This window comes from Ailuropoda melanoleuca, chromosome 17, assembly GCF_002007445.2.
Source record: "Ailuropoda melanoleuca isolate Jingjing chromosome 17, ASM200744v2, whole genome shotgun sequence".
Lineage (NCBI taxonomy): Eukaryota > Metazoa > Chordata > Mammalia > Carnivora > Ursidae > Ailuropoda > Ailuropoda melanoleuca.
In genome coordinates this window covers 14,070,266-14,089,893 of record NC_048234.1, presented here as the reverse complement: position 1 = coordinate 14,089,893, position 19,628 = coordinate 14,070,266, and the positions used below count along the sequence as shown (strand labels likewise).

The window sequence follows — 19,628 nt, the reverse complement described above, 5'->3', positions numbered from 1 at the left end:
CCACCACGCCTTAGGACGGGAAAGAGGAAACTGAGGCTCTGGGAGAGTCAGTGACTTACCCAAGGTCGCGCAGGTCAGGGTGTAGGGGGTACAGGGGAGAAGCCAGACCTAACAATGTCACCTGAGTGGAGCAAGCCTTTCTTCGGGACCTTGCGGGCAGAAGAGGACACCAGCCTGGCAGTGACCCTGACTAGGAGGTCTTTGCCTTGTCTGAGCCTCAGTTTCTCTATCTGTAAAACGGGTGACCTCAGGCAGCTCTCTCCTCCCGGCTCAGGAAGCAGCAGCCCCACAGGTGAATGAGCTCTGCTCCCAACTATGAGATGGAGAGCTGGTGGGGAAGGTTAAGTGGTGCCTTCACACGGCCACTGCGGACAGGGCTTGGGTCTTACATGGTTCCTTCTCTGTGCTGGCCTTCCCACATTCATGGCTCTAATCTGCCATGCGGGGCCTGACCCAGCACTCACTTCAAGGACAGCACAAGAGTGCTCCACCCCCCAAGGCCCACGCATCCCCCCTGCCTGTGCCTCAGCTGTCCCCTGTGGAACAGGGCCAGAACTGCCCATCACGGATGCGTGTGCTGGGAGTATCCAGGGAATGGGTGCACTTGCCTAGAAATCTCAGAACTCTTGGGCCTACTCTGGGCAGTCACTGCACGGGAGCTGCCCTCTCCCCAAGCATGTGGAGCGAATTCAGCCGGGCTTCCCTGGAAGGCCCAGGCTGAGGGACCTCAGGGGCAGGGCCGCCCAGGGCAGGAGGGTCATGGGCTCTGCGTGGAGTCCCTCCTGGCCTCTCACCTGCCTGTGCGCTGGGGCACGTCCCAGCCAGCTCCGGACCCCAGGTGCTCCCTCACAGAACGGCTTCCCAGTGGAATGCAGCCTGACCCCATTATTCCACTTTCTGTACACTGTCATGGCTCCTAGCATTTACCTTTTGGTTGTTTCTCCCCCTAGAAGTAATGCCAGCGCCATATCATTGGGGTCTGAATGGGACTGCAGGGTTTCCCAAGCGCTCCCCACCTTCGGTGAGCGCAACCCCATAGCCGACATTCCACCTTCACATCACTCCAGCTATGGGATGGGCGGGGAAACTGAGGCTCAAAGAGTCGGAGTCCCTTGCCAGGCCAGGCCTCCCAGGGGCAGGGATTCACTCCCAAGGGCCCCTACCCAGTGCGTATGGACCCGCGCCTCTGGATATGTCCTTCAGGTGAGCTGGGTGGAAGTACGCAGAGGGTCTGGGGTCTACCAGCCCTGTCCCCGCCCCTGGAGCAGCAGGTGGTCTCGGCTCCTGTGGGTCAAAGGGCTGACCCCACACTCCTCTCCTGGCTGGGGGCGCAGTGTCCTCCCCGCTCGCCTACTCTCGCACCCACCATCGTGCAAAGTGAGTACTCGGGCCATGGTGGTCCTAGGGACGCTCACCCGCTCCCCGCTGAGCACTTGGGAGCTCACCACCAGCAGTGCAGTCAGTGGGTGACGGCAGGGTCACACAAGCCAGGCAGCCAGAGCCCACAGTTTGAGGCTGCGCTGAGAGGAGGGCATGGTGATCCCTGATTTCTACATTTGAAAATAGCCTTCTGTATACACAGAAAAAGTGGGGTCTCAGAGGTCTACACACCCATGTTCACAGCAACATTATTCACAGCAGCCAAGAGGTAAAAGCCAGTGTCCCCAGCAGATGGAAGGACATGTAAATGTGGCAGACATACGCAGTGGGCTCAGCCTTAAAAAGGAAGGACGCTCCGACACCCGCTGCGACGCGATGTCCGTTACCTCGGGGAGAGGGGCTAGGGGATAAGAGACACGGACAGCTTCTCACTGAACTGCTCTGACAACATTGGGGTTGGGCAGCTGTGGGTTAGGGGGACCAGGATGGCTTTGAAGGTGTCCACCCCTGCCTGGTCCTCCTCCCACGCAGAAGTGGAGCCCAGCTGCCCCCTCGTTAGGTGGAATGCAGAAGCCCTGACCTGGCATGACTTCCCAGGCCCCTGGAAGGCCAGACTCTCATCACGGACACCAGCCACCGGAGTGCAGGGAGACCCAGGCCACTCGAGATGGCCACCACCAGCGAGGTCTCTGCCAACAGCTGCAGCACCTGGACGTGTGAGCCGGCCAGCCTCCACGTGGCCCGATGCCAGTTACCAGCTGACCGCACTGCCCAGAGGAGCCCTGTAATCCTGAAGCCCTGAGTGGGAGTGATAAGGGAGTTGTTTTACGCCTTGAATAAAACCTGCCTGACATTCTGTTACAGAGAGACTGAAAATTGAGACAGCGATTTTTACCTTTGTTTTTCCAGTGTTAGAATTGTTTATTTCACACCCCTCTCCCCTCGTGGCTACTCTGCAGAGAGCAGATGCCCCAGCTGGGGCCCTGCTGTCTCTACCACACAAAACGAGATTTGCCTATTAAAACGTCCCCCAGTCGCTTTAAAGGAGCCACCTGGGGGGGGCTGCATCTGGTTCCAGAACCCCAGTGTGGTTTCAAGGAGCCCTATATATAAAAGCTGCTCCAGCTGGGCTCCCCTGGGACAGGACACCCCTCTGGAGTCCCCAGATCAGCTCCTTGAGGGATTCCTAAACCCGGAAGCTGATTTCACTGACCCATCGCAAGCCGGACACAGTCGAGATGTAGGTGGCTGGGTGGTGGGCAGGCTCCGGACTTTGACTCAGTCACCCTGGGACATAGGCCATGTGCTGTCCGGACATTCCTGTGGTGGGCCAGGAGGCAGGCGGGGCATGCCCCAGGTCTGCCGTGTGCACCATCGCCTGGGCACGGGGTGAGCCTGCAGGACAACTGGTGGTCCAGGGGTCCTTGTCCACGCTGCGGGCCACGCCAGCCAGCTCTCTGGTGCCCTCACCCAGATCCCTGCAGGAAGAAGAGGCAAAGCTTGGGGGAACAGCGGGGACCCGGTGTAACCCTGCCCCCATGACGGGCCCCTGGGGCCTGGCCTTCCGTGGGCTTGGGGCAGGCTCAGAACTGCCCTGAGCCTAAGGAGGTCCCTCCACTGGTGTCCCTGAGTGGGCCTCAGACCCTCATGCCTAAGAGGTATGTGACCCAAGAAGCAGCATGCCCACCTTCCAAGGGTGGGAAGGGGCTTCTTGGGGTGGTGCTGAGGAAGGGGGCTCAGAGTGTGCATAAACCCCAGGGGCCAGACTTCCTCACCTGGCCAGGTTGCCCTGGGGCAGAGAAGGGACACAGGAGTCCCAGGAATGTCTAGGGAGACACCCTTGCTCCCGTCAGGCTATCCTCTGGTGGTCTGGGACCAGATCGCCCACTGTCTGTATCTTCAGTTCCCTTCTGCACCCCACCCCCAACCCAAAAAGGAACCCATTCTGCAGGCTGATCAGACCCTGCCCCCACCCACTGGGCCCCTCTCCTGCGTACAATGGCCACTGCTCTCTGCAGGCTGTGCCCCCCCCACTTAAGATGCTGTGTCTTTCCTCCCCAGTATGCAGGGTCTCCCAATCTGTTCACAGCAGGCATCACCTCCTCTGGGAAGCCCCCCCTGGATCTCTGCTCCTATCCACACCTAATTCTCAGAAAAGCTCTAGGAAATAGTAGAAATGAAGAAGTTATCTGTTAGTCTGATGAGTTAAGTGAATGAATGAATGAATTAGTGGAGAGAAAAGACTGCTTAGCAGGTGAGTCTATGGACTTTGGAGCTAGACAACCTTAGTTCAAACCCAGCTTTACACTTAGTTGTGTGTGATCCTGCACAGGCTTCTTAAAATGGGATGAAAACACTGCCCCCCTCCCAAGTTAGAAGAGCGTCTGGGGGCGCCTGGGTGGCACAGCGGTTAAGCGTCTGCCTTCGGCTCAGGGCGTGATCCCGGCGTTATGGGATCGACCCACATCAGGCTCCTCTGCTATGAGCCTGCTTCTTTCTTCTCCCACTCCCCCTGCTGTGTTCCCTCTCTCGCTGGCTGTCTCTATCTCTGTCAAATAAATAAATAAAATCTTTAAAAAAAAAAAAGAAGAGCGTCTGGCACGGTGGGAGTGCCAGGAGGCATCCAGGAAGCAGCAGCAAGGTCAAGGGCACACCCTGCCTCCTAGAGACAACTTTTACTACCCGGTCCACAGTGGGCGCTGCTGAGCACCTGGGTCTTGCTTAGGAGGGCACATCCGAGAGGCAGCCATTCCTGCCCCATTCCACTGGTACGCTCCCCAGCTGGGACACAGGACAGTCCGTCACAGGTCTGTAACCAGGATGGCGCCACTGGGCAGGGGTGACCAAAAAACTCTGAAACCTGCCGAGGGGACCTGGCTGTCCAAGAAGGGGATGCATTAGCCACGGCCCTGCAACACGGCTGGGCCAAGGAGGAAGGCACTTGCACCGGGCGGGTGAGGTTCCATTCTGCAGGCACACAGAGCTCCCAGGACTGACCAGTCACCAGCCAGACACACAGCAGAGAAACCCACAATAAAGCCAGCAATGCAAGCGGCACCGAAGGCATGGGAGACGCTCTTCCTCAGTGTTAACTGAGGAGATTCCGGTGAGCGGAAAGCTGGCACTGGCTGAGTAAGCAAGCGGACAAATCAGGACCCTCGGAGACAGGGCCACTGCCGGGAAAGTGGCTCAACTGGTGCTCCTGGAGAAAGAATGTGGAAATAAAAATACAGAGACCATTGGCCCCACTAGTCCATTCCTAGGGTGGCCCCAAATGTCATCTTGGAAAAGAAAAACCTCTCTGCATAAGCAAACATTCACCCAAACCCGAGTGCTGTGAGTGGAGCACTTGGGGTGAAGCTCCGGGGGCCTCAGACCGCCAGGACAACACGGCGTGGTGTGGTGGTGAACGCGGCGGTGGAAAGGGCGTGAGGCAGCGTTTCTGCCGGGCCACTGCGGTGTATGCCTAGTGCGTGACCTGACCCTCATCTGGAGTTCCAGGGAGGGGACAGGAAATAGATTCCTTCCCACAGGCCCAGCACGTGGCACGCAGACACGGGACCAGACAGCCTCGCCAAGCCCACGCACGGCCCCACCCCGTGAGCCTCAGTGACAAGGGCAGGGTGAACGGTAATGACCTGCACTCACTATACCCGCCTCCCAGCCCAGCCCAGGCACTGCCGGGACCCTCGCCGTTGGAATGAGGACACCGAGGGCCAAGCGGCCACCACGCGGCATGGCCATCGGGTGGGGACGGGCGGAGGGAAAGGGCAGGCGGCCCTGTTCCTGAGTGCTGCCCTCCACCACCTGCTGGGCCGGGCTGCAGCAGAGGGAGCAGTGGGTGGCCCGCTGCATCACGTGGGGAGGGGAGGAGCGTGCCGAAAGCAGGCAGGAATGGGGCATGGCACGGCTCCCACCAAGGAAGGGTTGGAGCCAGGGGACAGAGACCATGAGCATGGCCAGTGGGGCAGGAGGCCCATTACACTGTTCCCTCTGCTTTTGTGCATTCGAGACATTTCCCCAAAATAACGTTTTAGGAAAGAGTTCAGAGCAACATCCAAACAACAAAAACAAAAAGAATGGGAATTTTAAAAAAAACCAGAGTTCACCCCATTCCTCAAACAGGAGTGGCAGAATCACAGCAGAATCAGAAATCCCTGTTCTGTCAGCCCAGGGCAGTAACTGGTTCTGGCTGGAGCGTCCCTGGACCCTGAGGCCACAGGTCAGATGTCATGGGGGCCGCAGAGTGGCCCCTCGCAGACCCCCGTCTGCATGCCCGCAGGGCACCAGCCCGACACGCGTCTGTGATCCACACCACGGCGCACCTCGCAGAGACGCAGCCCAAGTGTGGCCATGCGGAAGCCTGGCGGCCAGGACGCCATCTCCGTGGGACCACAGGCCCAGAGCCCACGAAAGGCAATGCCGCCGAAGACAGACGGCCATCCCATTTACGGCGCCCAGAGACCCCAGCCGCCAGTGCCATTTGTCATCAGGGTCACAGGGCACATGCTCAAAGCTAGCGACATTGGGAGGCACTGTCTCTGCAGCCCACGTGCAGCCTCGACTGGCCTCCCTGAGTCAGAGAAAGGGGCAGAAGAGAATGTCCTTGTAACGCTTCAGAAAGCGTATGCACACGTGCAGGAAGCGTGAGAGACAGGGCAGGGAGAGATAGGGAGCCCTGCTGGGTCCTCGGGAAGGGAGCTCACGTCTCTGCAGGACTCAGATGCGGAGTGCGGACCCAGGGCTAGAAAGACCGCCGGCCGCGGGCGCAGGGCAGGAGTGGAGGCCCAGGTGAGCCTGGGAAGCCAGTGGGGTGGCGGTGTCCTGATCGAGCCGAGCCCCCGCCCTCGCCCCGGCACCCCCCTCGCCGCCCCCGTGCGCACGTGGTGAAACTGTAGTTGTCATGCGCCTGGCCAGGGCGGCCCCCGGGCTCCCCGCCGCCGCGGCTGCCGCTGTTGCTGTTGTTCACACCCTTGAGGCCGAGGTAGGCGGGCGGCACCGTCTCCAAGTCCCCGGCTCTCAGCTGGAGCCACAGCTGGGTCGCCCTGGGGAGAGATGGGGGAAGGACGCTCAGGACTGCAAAACCCACGAGGCGGCCCTACCGCTGTGGCGGGAAGCTCGACACCGAGCCCCAAATCGCACACTTACAGAGGGTGAAGATGGCAGCTTGCATGCTGTCAATACTTTATAAGGAAAAACACACGGGAAATGCTACATTACGGTGAAAAAGAAAAGTGGTGGTGGGCCAGCCTCCAGCCGCCGGCGAAAACTTGCCATCGCCGGTCAGCCCTGCTCGCCCAGCACAGTGGGGCGCAAGCCGTGAGCGGGCCCAGACTGCAGGAGAACCACACTGGCCGCATGCGTGCAGCCCGTTAGGCAAGACCTTCCACGGCCGTGAGGCTCGGGGAGCCACGGGATGCCGCAGCCCCGCTGCTGTGGGGCAGCGCTCAGTAGCTCGGCTCCCTGCGTGGCCAGGGCAGCCCCGGCGTCCCGGCACGGCCGCAGGAGGCCCGGGCACGGACGGCAGGTGCCTGTGAAGAGCCCTCTGTCCTCGGGCTCTGGCAGCAGTGGGGGCGGGAGGCCACGGGGCCAGCGTACCTGTCGGATGGCTGCTCACTCCTCTTCATACAGCGCATGAGGCAGCAGGTGAGGAAGGCCATGGACATGAGCAGGATGATGGCGCAGCTGACGATGGAGGCGATCACAGCCACCTTGAAGCCGAAGGTCTCGTACGGCGGCACGGCTGCAGGGGAGACAAGGCCACCTCCTGCGTGGGGTTTGCTGAGGACCTCAGCAAGCTCCGTTCATGGGGGAGGCAGGGAGGTGCTGGTGGCTGGGGCCAAGTTCTGTGCACACTGTTGTCGGGTGGGGCTGTCGAGGAACACTGCCGTCTAAGGACGCGGTATGTGAGCAGGGTTTTGGAGGGTGTGTAGTTCACAATGGCATGCTGGAAACAGCTCTGACAGCAAGGTCTGTGGCGGTCCCCTGGTTCCCACACACTGCAGCCTGGGCCCCACATGCCCACACACAGCCCACAGCCTGCTTCTGCAAGGTCGTAAGCGGCACAACCCCCCGGGTGCCTAGGAACTGTCTCAGGTCACTTTGCTGAAGGGCTCAAAAGCAAAAAAAAGGGCTGTGTTCGGGGTCAAAGGGCCCTTGCCAGTTACCAGCCGTGGGACCTCAGCTACGTGCTGAGAAGTGGTTCTATCCGATTCTAAAGGGTGTTCTGGGAAAACAAGGGTAGGGTCTCAGTCTGAGGGCCAAGCGTCATTGGTAGGGTCTCAGTCTGAGCAACACTGCACACCCTCCCCCCTCGCGGACACTGCTCACACCCCTATCCCCATCCCCTGCCCTAGCTGAACACAGACCACCCACACTGTGGACCTCTCCTGGCCTCCCCTGCAGCTTCCTTGCCCTGCCTGGCCAGAACAGTGTCGCCATCCTGGGCCCTGCCCCGAGCCACACCCCACAGCGGCCTGTGTCCCCCCACAGGGGGATCCATACTAGATGCCCTTCCTGAGGGCCCGGGGCAAGAGGAAATTCCAGCTCGGCGAACCCATTGTCTTGCGTTTTCTGTCTCCTGGAGTCTGATCCTGACGGGCACCCTCTTTCTCAGAGGTTCATCGGGCACATGAGCATCTTAAAGGCTTTGAGAAGTACTGCAGCCTGACTCCAGCCGTCTTCAAAGCACACACACATCAACACAACAGTGACTGCACTTTGGGAAATGCTGTGGTCGGTATTATTAACACCCTGTGTAAAATACAACTCGACAGCTAGAAAGCCATCCCTTCCCCCAACTGGGAGCCCAGGGCTGGGAGCACCAGTCAGTGTCCCCAGTTCTAGGATCCGTGGCACATACAATCCGTGGCACCCTCCTAGTAAGATCTGCCACGTGTGTGCGTGAAGAATGGATGAATGAACAAATGTAGCTGCCTGCTTCAAAGATGACAGAGGGCACAAGTGACCTCTCAGAGGTGACAAGCCACGTCAGTGGCAGAGCCAGGGTCCAGGCTGCTGGGCCTTGAGCGCACATGCAGATATGAAACCCCGTGGGGGCTGTCCAGCTGCCAGCACCGGGATCAGGACCCAGCAGTGACCCCCTAAGCACTGCACCCCCTCCGTGGATCAACAGCCCCCCACCCCCTGCAGGTGCTGAGCCAGGGGCAGCTTGGGGGGGAGCGGGCCTCACATTTGCACACAGGGGTCACTGAAGACCAGTCGGCAACGCTACCCTTCCAGGCACAGGTGAGGAGGCCGGACCCGACCATCTGGTGGCCTGAGGGGCAGCGGAACACGATGACAGTCCCCACAGAAGTGCCGTTGCCACGGAGGACTTGGAGGGTGCCCCGCGGCGGTGGCTGCACGCGTGTGCACACACCTAGGGAAGAAAAGAGGAGAGATGGTGTAAGGATCCACCCTGGTGGGTGGAGAGCGGGCAGGAGCCCTGCCAGCCACGTGACACTCTGGAGAGGGTCCCACGGCCCAGACCACCGGGCATGGCGGCCATCTCGCCGATGGCACAGGGATAAACACAGAGCCGATTCCCACATTAAGCGAACTCCAGAGGTTCAGAAGACCACGGTGTTGAAAACATAAGTTTGTGTCAGAAGACCACAAAAGCAAATTCAGGTGACCCTTGGACGAACACGGTTTGAACTGCTGGGGTCCACTGATGCTGGACTTTTTACAGGACAGAACTGTCCTCGTATTTCCCTTACTTGCGACCTTCCCAACGACATGTGCTCCCCCCCCGCAGCTCCCTTTCTTGTGAGAACACAGTACGTAGCACGTCTCACACACAAGCCACGTGTCTAGCCGCTGTTGATGTGATCGTGGGGCTCCGGTCACCAGGAGCCAGCGGTGGTAAAGTTTCCGTGGGGTCCCGAGTTACACCTGAATCTCAGATGCGTGGGGGCCGCGCCCCTGACCCGTGTTGCTCAAGGGTCAACGGCACATGGTTAGCATCTCGGCGCAGCTCCGGAGGCAGCGTCCAGAAAGCAAGGAGGGAGACGCGGGCAGCGCGACTGTGTGAAGAGTAAACAGGAAAACTTCCGTTGTTCCCCGTAATGCAGAAACAGTTAGGAGAAGATACTTGGGGAACAGAGGACAAAGGTTCAAGCCGTGTGAGAACGCACACATCCACACACGCGCAACATCCCCGCGAGCAGGAGCGGCGGACGTGGGAAGCGGCACCTCACAGAAGAAACGCAAGGAGCCGAGCGGCAGGAAAGGACGCTAGCCCTCACGGTGGTGGGGAGAGCTGGTCTCCCCCCCCAGGCTGGCAAAAAGGAAGGGAAAAAACCCGGGGCCAAGGTCCTGAGGCTGGGAACGCCCGCCCACTCTGGGACTCGGCTGGCCGGTGCGGAGCCAACCCTCCCTGGACGAGTCTGGGAAAATGATGTGAAGAGCCTTGTGTCCTGTATCATCCGAGAATTTAGCCAAAGGAAAGATTACGAGTCTGCAGCCAGGATTCCTACACCAGGATGTTCACCCCCCGGGGCGTGCATTAGAGTGGGGGTTGGAAACCACCCATGCACCCTGCTGTGGGGCCCGGGCAGGGAATCCAGGCACGTCCCCATGACAAACGCCACCACGCTGTCCCACATGAGGGTGCAGAGACCGTCTGAATGCAGCAGCAATCACAGCACTTGTACAAATAACCACCATGACCACAGCAGGCACTTCCCGGAGACTACTGCGTGCCGGACGCTGGACACACACCTTACCCGCATTAACGCATCGATCCGCACAGCACCTTCCTGGGGAGCCGCCATTCTCCCCACCTGACAGGTCAGCAGACTGAGGCACAGGGGCTAAGTCACTTACCAAGGTCACAGAGCAGGGATTCGGAACCAGGCAAGGTGGCTCCAGGCCAGCTTCTCCACACACGTGTGCGGACACAGACAGTGTGCACACACACACACGCCCCCAGCCACGTGCCCCTTGTGTTCAGCTTCTCTGTTCAGGACAATGCCTGGGGCGGGGGGGGGGGCGCCAGACATGATGACCCGCCAAGCTCCCGCACTCCCCAGCCTGATCTCACGTGGCCTTCCCCGTGTTCACACTGACGTTAGCACCAGGCCTCCTTCCTTCGCTCGCTCCAGCCCCAAAACTTGGAGCCCTCCTCGACTCCTTCTCTCAATCCATGGCCAATTCACCAGCAAACCCGGTGGGCCCTGCTTTTAAAATCTATATGCAGGGCATCTGCAGGGAGCTGGAGTGCCCCCCACGGAGCCCTTCTTCACACAGGCTGTGGGGGCAGAGCACGCCCCAGACGGTGAGTCACACGTCTGTGCACAGCCAGCCCCGTGCAGGGGGAGGTCAGGCCACCCCTTGCCACACTGTGAGGGCAAGGCTGCGAAGGAGGCCGTACCCTGAGCATCGGCCTCGTGTGGGGCAGAGCCTGGCCGCCCCCTGCCAGGAAAACAGCAGGAGCCGTGGCTGCCTGAACACTGGCTGTGTGCAGTGACCGTGAGTGATGGCGTCCGGCTGGGCTCTGCCAGGCTGCAAGTGCTCGGCCCCACCGAGAACCTGGAGGGGGGCCCACAGGCTGCAATGTGGGGGAGAATGTGAGCCGGGGGCCTTATGCTTTGTGCACTTGGTGGGGGGCTGACTCCCGGATCAGCTCAGACGTGCTGGGCACCTAATGGGTGCCTCGCTCCCGTGAGCAGGGCAGTCCATCACTCCCTCACAGATGCGGAAACTGAGGCACCGCAAGGCTGGACAGGGCTGGGCCTCCCTGTGTGCGGGTGTCCATCACCAACATCACTACCACCACCAGCAATGCAGCTCCGATAGAATGTTCAGGTCAAGAAGGGCCCTCCCTCCCGGCCTGGTGCAGCACTCATAAGCATCCCAGAGGACAGCGGGGAGGAGTCCTCATCCCCACCTTCCCGGGAGGACACCGATCTGGCCTGGCCACTGGGAGGGCCTGGAAGTAACGCGGCAGCACAGCAGGGGGCGTGTCTCCCTCAGAGACCATACTGACCTAACAACAACAGTGTCCAAAGTCACGACAGAAAAGCAGGGGTCAATCAGAAAAGAAAAACAAAATGTCTCAAAACCAGGGGCAGGGCAATCAGTTAAAACAATGAAATAAAAGGGATTCACATCAGAAAGGAAGAAGCAAAACTTCTCCATCCAATGACATGATCTTGGGTCTAGAAAAATCCCCAGGAATCTAGTAAAAACCTACAGAAACTAATAAGCAGGTCCCACTGGGCCACAGGAGACAAGACCGACACACGGAAATCCGTCCTATTCAGCACAGCAGCCGTGAACAGCCTGGAAGCGAGACAAAGACAGCAATCCCGTGTACTTACGTAGGATAAACTGAACGAAAGAACGGCAAAACTTAAACCATGAAAACTCTAAGACATTGCTGGCAGAAATAAAGTTCCTGAATGAAGGGGCAGCCTCCTGCGCCTGCGGACCGGGGGACGGGCCCCGTGGGGACGGACGCTTGCCTCCACTCATCTGCACACGCCACATGGCCTCTCCCAGAGTCCCAGCTGCCGCCCTTCCAGAAACTGATAGGCTGGTCCCAAAATTCATAAGGACTTGCAGAAGACCTAGGAGCCCACACGAAAACAATCTTGAAAAAGAACAAAGTTGGAGGACTCAGACTTTCCTATTTCAAAACTTGCCACAAAACTACGGTGATAAAGGGACAGACGTTGAGGCCAATGGAGCAGAACAGAGAGTCCAGAAATAAACCCATATTTACAGTGAAGCGAGTTTCGACAAGCGTGCCGGGACAATTCAGTGGGGACGAGAACAGTGCTCCAGCAACCAGTGCGGGGACGACAATATCCACGTGCTAAGTCGAGCTGGCCCTCTGCTCACACCGTCCACGAAAACTAACTTGAAGCAAATCACAGACCTAAATTTAAGAGCTAACTCTTAGAAGAAAGCAGAGGGATACATCTTCCTGACCTTGGATCAGGCAACAATTTCTCAGATATGACACCAAAAGACAAACAACAAAAGCAAAAAATAGATACATGGGACTTGATCGAAATTAAAAATGATTGTGCTTCAAAGGACATGCTCGAGAAAGTAAAAAGACAAGCCACAGAGCATGAGAGAACATTTGCCAATCACACCTCTGCTAAGGGACTTGTATTAAGAATGAAAAAATTATTATTATTTTTAAATATTTTATTTATTTGTCAGAGAGAGCAAGTGAGCAAGACAGAGAGAGCGAGCACAAGCAGGGGGAGCAACAGTGGGAGTGAGAAGCCGACTCCCCGCTGAGCAGGGAGCCCTGATGCGGGACTGGATCCCAGGACCCGGCCCTGAGCTGAAGGCAGGTGCTTAAAGGGAACCAAATTTAAAAATGGGCAAAGGATCTGGATGGACATTTCTCTAAAGGTTTACCAAGGGCCCACAAAAAGATGGTCAGCATCGTTGGCCTTGAGGAAAGCGCCAATCAGATCAGGGCTATGGCTTCACACCCACAAGCGCCTGTACGTGAGACAGAGGGGAACCCGTGTACCCGGGAGCCGGAGAACCCGGAGCCTCGCGCGGCCCTGGCGGGGAGAGTCAGCACGTGAGGCAGCAACGTCCCGCCAGCTCCAGGACCGAGATGGAAACACATGCACAGACTTGTACACACACGTTCCCAGAGCGTCCTCATGTCTGCCAACTGATGAACGGAGAAATGGCATGAGGTACAAGCCACACACGGAGTATCAGAGGAGAGAGGCACAGACCCACCGTGGGGCCGAGCCGGCCACGGAACCTCACGTGGTCTGACTGCATTTCTAGGAACCCCCGGGAAGAGGCCAATCCTCGAGGGAAAGTGGACTAGCCAGGGGCGCGAAGAGACCGCTACGCGCACGGCTCCCTTCTGGGGTGATGAAAATGTTCCACCGCGGACCGCGGCGACGGCCGCACAGACCTGTCACGCACCACGCGCCACCAAGCTGCATGCGTTCAATGTAACTTCAAATGAGTGAATCATATGGCATATGAGTTATAAACGATTTTAGGGAAATACTTCTGTCAATCAAAGAAATGCAAATTTAAAATGTGAGGTCGTTTTTGGCCTGTTAGCTTGGTCAACATTAAAAAGACAACCCCAGGGCGCCTGGGTGGCACAGCGGTTGGGCGTCTGCCTTCAGCTCAGGGCGTGATCCCGGCGTTATGGGATCGAGCCCCACATCAGGCTCCTCTGCTGGGAGCCTGCTTCTTCCTCTCCCACTCCCCCTGCTTGTGTTCCCTCTCTCACTGGCTGTCTCTATCTCTGTCAAGTAAATAAATAAAATCTTTTAAAAAAATAAATAAAAATAAAAAAACAACATCAGGGTGGGCGGGGGTGGAAGGGCATGGGCACAGCGCCCGCCCTGTGCCCTGACCTGGACGCGTCCCGCTTCCACTCGCTGGCCTGGGGGTACCCATGCGACACACAGTCTGACTCCAGAGTCAGCCCGTAAGTGACCAAGCTCCGCCACGCAGGAGTGAATCCACGCATTCACGCATGAGTGGAAGGATGCCCCACGTCAGCGCCACCCCCCCCCCAGGATCCTTGGACCGGGGCTCACGCTGTCCTTCCGGGCAGGGCGCTTTGGAACCTGGTAGATAGAGCATGGCAGCCACAGGCCGGCCACGTGGCCCCTTCCGCAGGCTCAGCAGGCAGCCAGCACTTCCCAGCCCCCGATTTAGAGCTATCACTTCTGCATTCTTGTGGGGCTGAGCGGCTTCCTTCTGCACTGCCCGCGTGGCCCAGGGGGAGGGGAGGGGGCTGAGCCCTGGGGGTGCTCACAGCGGTCTGCCCAGCCCCCACACCTGCTCTCGCACCAGCACCAGCCCCGGAGCAAGGTCTGTACAGCTCGAACTCTCTCAAGAAGGCCAGGTGCCCCCCGGGTTGGACACAAGCGGTGGGAGCCGGGTAGAGCCACTGGTGAGAGGTCCACGGTGAGAGTCAAGCTGGAAGGCGTGGTAACAAATCCCTTCAACTCTGAGGGTATGTCCCAGACACTGAGACCCAGGGAGAGAGTCCCCAGCAAGCGTCACTGCTGCCCGTAACTGGGTGGCACAGTCTGCCCCCCCAGGGCCCAGCCCAGACCCCTACCCCTTGGGCGCGGCCTGCCTACACCACCGGCCCAGGAAGCTGGCAGCAAGCCAGCTCTGCAGCCCCCCCCCCAGCCACCACCCGCTGGGTGACCCCGTCACTCTGCCGCTCTGGGCCTATGACCCACCTGTGGGTGCAGCAGGGGGCCGGGCGGGGGCGCAGCCCCAGCAGGGAAACCACCACTGCCATCTTGGACACAGCGCCCCTGGTGTGTGCGTGGGGTGGGGGGAGGGCCCCGGTCAACAGTCACATCCTGGGCTGCCGCCAGTTCCGGTGCCCGGCCTCGGTTTCACCGGCTGGCAGTGCTCCTCCCCAAGCGCTCAGAGCTGCGCAGGTGGGACAGTGAGGGGGCATCCGAGGCGGGGGAGGGGCGGCGCTGACCTGCAGACCCTCCGCGGCGAACCCCAACAGAAGACAGGAAGAAGGATGTGGGGCTCACCCAGTGAGCACGCAGCAAGGCTCTGAGAGACTCAGGGTGGGGGCTGCAATGCAGTCCTGGCCCCTCCCAGCCCGTGGCCTCAGACTCTGCAAGTCCCAGCAGAGGTGGGGGGGCGGCTCATTCCCATCAGAGGCAGGGAGCCGCACCGCCGGCAGTGTGCACCTTGAACACTTGAAAACACAGGCCTGAGGAAATAATCCTGGTGCGTGAGGGGAGGGCGAGCAGCCCTGCCCACAGCCCCCCTGCAGAGGAGGCCAGGCTGGGAGCTCAGGCCCCCGAATGCCAGAGCCTGGACAGGAGGCGCACGAGCGGGAGGTGTCTCCCAGCCCCCAAACCTCAGGCCCTCTCCCCTGGCTCAGACTCTGCTCCACCACCTCCCAGACTCAGGTTCTCGCGCAGACTCCATGGCCCCTCTGCAGAACGGGGCGACGGCGCCCCAGGGTCATGAGAACAGGAGGACCAACCCATGGAAACCTTAGAGCCATGCCCAGAGTTCAGAAACACTCTCCCCTGGGAGGGGGCTTCACGCCTCATTCTGACCCTCCAGTCCGTGGTACCGGAGACACCTCTGCCTGCCACCCTCCCACCCCCAGGCTCCTACGGGGTCTCCTGCATCCCTTCCCCAGGCTGAGCCCGTTTTCCAGATGAGGAAGCTGAGGTCCACAGTGGCCACCCAAGGCCCCAGCTGTCCACTGGCAGGGTCCCCACAAGCCTTTCGCAGGACTGGTGACACACAGCCAGGACAGGGCAGGGAGGTGCGACGGTGCCAAAGCACTACTGGGGGTTTGGACACACCTGCCCAAGACGCCCTCCCAGAGCTGTCCTCAGGAGTCACCAAGGCTCGGCGGCTGGGCCAGCTGGCTGCAGCGGCCGTGCCCCTACACACTGCAAACTCAGCCTCTGCTCACACCCCTCACTGACCCCTCCCCAGCCTGGAGACCCCCAGACCCCCATCACTGGCCTTCCAACAGCCCCACCCTCGATGTCTAAGAGGCAAATCCCATCTTCTCCCGTCCCTGCTGAAAACCCTCACAGACACCCAGGGGCCCCTGGACGGCCCTCCCACCTGTGACCCGCCCAGACACTGGACGCTGCACCCCCAGCCCTTCCTCAGCTTTTGCTGCATTCTTCCTCAGGCCCTTTATAACACCTCTCTTTTTTGTTATGCCCAAATACACCCTAAAGGAGGAAAAACACAGTGAATGGGTTTGATGCAAAGAAGACACAAACCCAAACCAAACCCCGTGGGCTCCCAGGTCAGTGAGGGGCAGACCTGCTCTCCAAGGCCCGCATCTCCTCTCCCCTCTCACACTGAGGAGAGCAGGGCCTGACTCAGGCGCTTCCCCGGCCCAGCCGGCGTGGCCAGCAGGGTAAGGAACAAGCCTCGCTTGTTAATCTTTTATCTGGAACCTTGGACCACAGGCCCGCCCCTCCCCTCCTCCTTCCTGGAGACCACGCTGCCCCAAACCCTGACCTCAGCCACAGGGGCCCAGGTAAATAAGTTACCTGTCCCACTTCTGCCAGAGGAACACTGGAGATGGGGGAGGCAGGCCACAGGGACAGCCCACCCTGGGCCTGGGTCTTTGCGCCACTGGCGGTTGCTTCTTGCTCTGAGTCTGTTTCCCCCAAATGGAAAGGGAAACCCGAGGAGGAGACTTTAAGAGGGTGACCTGCGCGCACACAGGTGTTCTATGGAGGGTGGGACCCCAGGACCCCAGCAGGAGGAACAGCCTCATGTGGGAGGCCTACAGCCCTGGCTGTGTGTCCTCGGGCAAGACACTCGCCCTCGGAGCACAGCTCCTTTCCCCATGGAGGGTGGGCCTGGACCATGGCCACCGTGGAGACGGGGTCACCCAGGCACTCCCCTGGAGGCTGGCAGGTCAGCTCACACTAGCAGAATAAACAGTGTGTTCCAGAAGAGAACCAGGCTGATTCCGACCCAGGAGGAGTATGCCGCCCAAACCTCTCAGGGGAGAACATCGAGGCTCTGCCCGCACCTGGCAGGAGGCCGAGTTGGCCTCGGGGGAACACAGGCCAATCTGGATTCCCACGGCTCCCCCGGGCCTCAGTTTCTCCTCTGTGAAGGAGCAAGTGCAGGTCCGCTGTGCTGCAGGGCTGTAGGAGCGACGCCCAGGGCATGCCCTCGCCATCCTGGGTCCTCCTGCTGCCCTCTTCCCAGGCCCCTCCTTCAAGGCCTTCCAGAAGGTTGGGATGGGGGTCACCTCCGGCTGCGGGCACCCTGTGTCCCTCCTGCAGGGCTGCGTGAGTGCACAATCTCCCCCAGCAGGGAGTTGCTGGAGCTGCCCTGGGACAAGGGCCAGAGCCAGTGGGGGCCTGTGGGGAGTGGAAGGGTGGCCTCTGGGTTGGGCTGGGCACCCAGTCAGCCACTCAACAAACATTTAAGCCCCTGCTCTGAGCCAGCCTCCTCCACCTGCCCTTCACCAGCCACACAGGGGTGATGGGGGAAGAACGTGGACCCCAGGACGCAGCTGGACTTCAACACCTACTCTCAGGAGAGCAGAGTAATGCGTCTGTTCTATGACTGCAGGAAAAACACCCTCCGTGCTATGCTTTAGGGAGTGCCGAAGTGTCTCCCAAAGACCCACACACACATCCCTTCACAACCCCACAGGGACAAGAAGGCTCCCATTTCACAGCTCAAAAGACCAGGGCCACGGGGCAGGGGAGTGGTGGAGTCTGGATGAACTTGTTACCCAGGAGCAGAGCCACCATGGCCAGGGTGGGTGCACAGGCGTCCCGACTCCGCCTGGCCAGCCCACAAGCCTGGGGGCAGGTATACAGTGCCCACCGCTTAGCACATGGGGAAACTGAGGCCAGAGGCAGAGAGACCCATGCCGGGTCAGAGGGGGCTTCCAAGCCCACGTGCTGGGGAAGGGCTCCCGTGTGGGAGGCTGAGCGGTAGCCGTAGCGGATCACAAGCAGGGGTGGGGCCCGTCAGGGCTGGCCAGAGGGCAGGGACTGACCCCTGAGAACCCTCCCCACGCTGAGTTCTCGGCAGTCTTTTGTATGCTAACACATCAGGACCTCCCTGTCCCCATCCTAGGCTCAGCTTGTGCAAGTCCTTCAGGTCTTGGTCAACACCCACCTCCCCAGGCAGTGCTGCAACAAAGCCACACGGTCCTCAGGAAAAGCAGCAAAGCACCGCACTCGGGAGGGGTGGGGTGGGAGGGCGTCAAAGAAAACAAACCCCCCTCGCCCAGCCAGGGGCAGGTCTCAGCTCCTTCTTCCCAAAGCTGAGCACGTCTGCTCTGCTGGCAACGTACCCCCTTGGGCCTCAGTTTCCCCAAGTGAGAAAGAACTGCCCGCCAGTGCCCCCCAGCGTTGCCGGTGTCATTGCTGAAGGCCTGAACGGCTGCACCCCAGGGGCGTGACCGGGCAGCCTGCTCCTCCAGGTCGATCCTGCACCTGGCCTGGGGCACAGGTGTGCAGAGACCCTCAGGCTCCAGGCGGAGGCTCTGGGCATGCGCGTCTGCTTCGACAAGGGTTGGGCTGTAGACGCGTTCACGCAGCAAAGCCGGCTTTCAAACCTGGGGCTCCGGAGGAGTTTCCTACACCCCAGCCGAAGCACGACGGTGAGCCCTCATCAAAACACTCTCGAAATCAATCATCAAGTACGCTAACTGCCAGCCCTCCCTCCGTCCCGGACCCCGGAGCTCATCCCGGCCCGGCAGCCCCGGGACCTCGGGCAGCGTTCCCCCTCCAGGCTCAGTTTCCCCACCTGTGAAGTGGGGGTGGGGGGCCAGCCAGGAGCACCTCTCCGCAAAGCGAGGCCCCTTCCCCACGTCCGCCGCACCGACTTCCCCTGCACCGAGCCGGCGCCGCACCGGGAGAGGGCGCGCACCTGGGCGGGTGGGCGGCTGGGCGCCGCCGCCTGGTTTCGAACCGCCTGCAGCCGGGCTTCGGCTCTGCCTGGGCGCCGGCCGAGACGGCGGAGAGGGTCGGGAAGGCTAGTTCTAGGGCGGGTGTCCGGCTGGGGGCCGTCCCGGAACCGGCTGTGCGCCCCTTCTCCCGGCTGTGTGCTCCTGCCCCCACGGCTGTGCGCACCGTCTCCCCGCCTCCTCCGTGCCGCCCGCCTCTCGGCTTCCCTGTCCGTGAAATGGGTGCAGAGCCCCGCTCGTGGCCCGCGGCCCCGGCGCTCACCTGTGCGGTTCCCCGGGGAGGGCTCCGCGTCCCCCGCGCGCTGCCCGGGCTTCGCCCTGCGGCGAGGGGTAGCGACCGCCCGGGGCATCCCTGCGCTCCGCGGCGCTCTGCGGGGACTGCGGGGCCCGAGCCCGAAGGGCGGGGCAGCCCCGGACACGCCCCCCACGGGCCCCGCCCCGTGGGTCTGGGGGCGGGGCCGGCCCCGCGGGAGCCCCAACCCTCAAGGGGCCAAGCTGGCAGTGCAGGAAGTCTCGCTCCACGGCCTTGCACGGGCTTTGCCCTCGGCTCCCGCCCCTGCGAACACCCCGGTCCCCCAGGCCAGATGTCCTCTGTGAGGGGCACATGGTGACCCCGCCTAGGTCTCCGTGGGCCAGGCCCTCTGAGCTAGGGGTAGATGTTGTAGGTCTGCACTGAGGAACCCCAGGTGCCAGGGGCGGATTCAGACCCCTGGGCTCAGCTGTGCCCGCACCTACACACCCCGGGGGACCTGCCCGCTCCTGGCTCGCTCCCTCCGGCTCAGCTCCTTGGTTCCTGGTACCCGGCTGGGTTGGGAGCTGCGGCCCGCCCCTT

General features: G+C 60.7%; 1 protein-coding gene across 1 annotated transcript; it reads right to left on the bottom strand.

Moving 5' to 3' along the window:
• Positions 1-2,268: 2,268 nt before the first annotated feature.
• Positions 2,269-19,207, bottom strand: SUSD3 (sushi domain containing 3). Its single transcript, XM_034647415.1, has 5 exons — positions 19,059-19,207; positions 8,573-8,761; positions 6,979-7,123; positions 6,264-6,425; positions 2,269-2,858 (listed from the first exon to the last, which is right to left on the bottom strand). The coding sequence occupies exons 1-5, from the start codon at positions 19,144-19,146 to the stop codon at positions 2,663-2,665; spliced, it is 780 nt and encodes a 259-aa protein (XP_034503306.1). The 5' UTR covers positions 19,147-19,207; the 3' UTR covers positions 2,269-2,662.
• Positions 19,208-19,628: the final 421 nt, after the last annotated feature.